General features: G+C 27.5%; 1 protein-coding gene across 1 annotated transcript in view; it reads right to left on the bottom strand.

The window, feature by feature from the left end:
- Nucleotides 1-2,455, bottom strand: part of LOC105627642 (probable V-type proton ATPase 116 kDa subunit a) — a 7,093-nt gene extending 4,638 nt beyond the window's left edge. The window contains exons 1-4 of the mRNA XM_012208920.1: nt 2,339-2,455; nt 1,012-1,191; nt 389-517; nt 187-269 (exon numbers count right to left, since the gene is read on the bottom strand). Of these exons, the coding sequence (XP_012064310.1) occupies nt 187-269; nt 389-517; nt 1,012-1,191; nt 2,339-2,455 (509 nt within the window). The remainder of the gene's footprint in view (nt 1-186; nt 270-388; nt 518-1,011; nt 1,192-2,338) is intronic.
- Between the last annotated feature and the right edge of the window lie 589 nt (nt 2,456-3,044).

The following is a 3,044-nucleotide window of genomic DNA, read 5'->3' as shown; positions in this document are numbered from 1 at the left end:
CAAATCCCATTGAATTATACAAGCTTATCAACAACAAAAGCAGCGAAACCGTCATAAAAGCGCTTACGCGAACAAAAGTGTTTTAATATTATTAAATGTCATACATTTAATATACTAATGTTATATTAATATACACGAGAAAAGATCTTATCTGACAATAATTCCATCATCGTAACTATAACTTACTCCAGACGTCCGCGAATCGAAATGGCGGGATTCGGTGCTTCCTCGTTGATGAGCGCCTTGGTGATCGAGTCGTTGGCTTCTTCCTGTTGATATAGAAGAAGAAGAAACGAATCTTGATTCTTCGACAAAACGGTAACATCGATTACACGAAGGAGGACGGCGTTATGAGCAAAAGCTGCTGAACTACGAGTACTTTAGGTACCTCCGTGAAGAACGCTTGTGTCTTCTCGAGAACGTGTTGTAATTCCGTCAGCTCGAGATAGTTGCTCTTCAGATTCACCGCGTTCTGGCTCAGCTCTTGTATGTCGTTCTCCGTTTTCTCGAGATGCGCCTGTTGAGGAAAGTAGTGCAATTGACATATATATAGTCGAACATATGATGCGCAATTTAAAAATATCAAAATTATTAATACAATAGTATTTTTTGTATGTAATAGCAATTAATTAACAACAAGCTTTTACTTTGGAATATCTCTCAATTCTTATTTACCATTTTTTAAAGATATTATAAAACTACATTTTAACATAAACATTTATTGTATAACATAATTCTTTTTGCATAGATGTACAAATGACATATTTATGCTTGTTATGAACCAAAACACAAAAAATTCATTTTTTATTTTAGTAACTATCTAAAAAAATTTTTTTTCCGTTCAAAGAATAAAACATGTGAAACATTTCTATTGAATCATATTTTGTGAACATCATTAAATCATGATTTCAAAAACAAGAGATTAGGTTTGATTTATTTTATTTAAATTTATTTTACGAGCAGTAAATACATTAAAATAAGTTTTTAAAACATTTTGCACGAGATTTTTACCTCGAGATCTATAATTGCACGTGGATTGGGCGCGCGTGGTAGTTCTGTAAGATTATCCGGGATCGGCACACCATCTTTCTTGACCTCTGCTTCGATGTATCGAAGTTTGCGCTCCAGTTCGTCGCATCGTCGGACTTCATTGACGAATTTCCGTTGAAAATAATTCAAATCGCTGTTGAGCTAGATATTACGTCAAAATAAACGTGATTAATTCTCGATAGTCAGAAAATATCATATTGATGAACTATTCAAAGGCAATTTAAACAAGTGCACCAAAAATTTACTGTTTCTCGCATAACTTATGTATTCATTAATTTTTAATCATCTAAAAATGCATTAAAAGATTTTGTATCTCAAATAAAATTTATATATATATTTTATAACATCTATTGAAACATTTTAATTTGATTACATAAAATTTATATTAAAAAATAACAAAGTTAAAATGTTTATATTTTGAAATAAAATTCGTAAAGTTTTAGGTAAACTGTAATAAAAAGTCTTGCCGTTAAAGAAATAAAATGATATTCTATATTTAATTAATTTTATTATTTATTTCAATTTATCTATTATTATTAGAAGTTTAATTACATATTTTATAATATTATAAAATTCCAATAATATTGAAACTAAATATTTCTTTAATCTACGGATTATCTTTGTTAATTAATAGAAAAATACTTTCTCTTCTCTCTTTCTTTCTAATTATTATAAAATAATAACAGAAAATGAGTTTCTCATTTTTACAAAAAAAAAAATAATTTTTAAATAACTTCAAATGCATCAGCTGACATAAATCGTTATTTGTAAGTAGTAACAAAATAATCAGATTATTATAATGTTGAATCTCAATGTTGGAGCGACGATTTCTCTATGAAAAGATATTCAAGATGAGTGATTTTATTGAACCGAAGTTGTTGCTTGTTTTATTTGACAATATCAAAATTTTCATAATCTTCTTTCTCTAGAACATCAAAAATAAATTTCAACACTTGATCTTTTAACCGATTGGCAACAATTTCATGATGTCTCATAGAAGCAATCACTTGATCTCATATTTCCGAATAGTTATTTATCTGAAGAGGCCATGATAAAGATGCCGAAACATGTAATAATTTGTATAATTTATATCTAATTTTACATTATAATATATTTATATTTATTTACTCTAATTTTAATCATAAACCATTGACTCTTATACGCCCTAATTTTCTTTTTCATTGTTTTAGAGTCCTCCAAGAGTTCTTTATTATTTTTTTTTTAAATAATCAGACTTGTTAAGTTAACTAAAGTAATCAATGGAGATTACACTTAATTTTCAACTTACGTCGCGAAATTGCACCGTACCAGTTTCTCCAAGTTCTGAAACAGAAAGGTAAGCTGCCTCCGGCTGAATGAACAGCTGGCAAAGGGCCATCTCCTCGCTTCTGAACATCGCCCCCATCTTCAAAGCAATTTAATCCTTACCCTGCGACGAAAAAGACAATATTTCTCTATAAATTGCAACTTGCATCAAATATAATAGAAAATAATAAAGATATGATGCAAAACGACAATTTTGAAATGAAATTTTATTTTGCTAATAAAGAAAATTGTTTATATAAGTTTATATAAGTCATAATTTTTATTAAATTTTCTGAAAATTATTAAACGTGTATTTCGTATATCTTGTTCAAATAAATTTAAAAAAAACTATTTATTATATTTCTGTTTAATGTAAAATATTAATATAGTTAATTTATCAAATGGGATGAAATTTTTTCTTATTAGTTATTTGAAAAAAAATGTAAAACAAAATGTGCGAGTAAAAGAGATACATTAAATACGTAAAAAGAAGTGAAATACTCTCAAATTTTTAATTATTTCCGAAAACATCAAGCAATCATTAATATTAAATAAAACAATCGTAATTATATCTTGTTAGCACGATACGCATTATATAATTATTACCGATCAATAATGTGTCATGTAAAACAAAAAATTTAAAACAAGAAACAAAAATCACTATTTCGGTATAATGAAATATTCATATT

Source organism: Atta cephalotes (assembly GCF_000143395.1).
Source record: "Atta cephalotes unplaced genomic scaffold scaffold00009, whole genome shotgun sequence".
Lineage (NCBI taxonomy): Eukaryota > Metazoa > Arthropoda > Insecta > Hymenoptera > Formicidae > Atta > Atta cephalotes.
The sequence above is the reverse complement of the archived record's forward strand: the minus strand, read 5'-3'. Positions and strand labels throughout refer to the sequence as shown.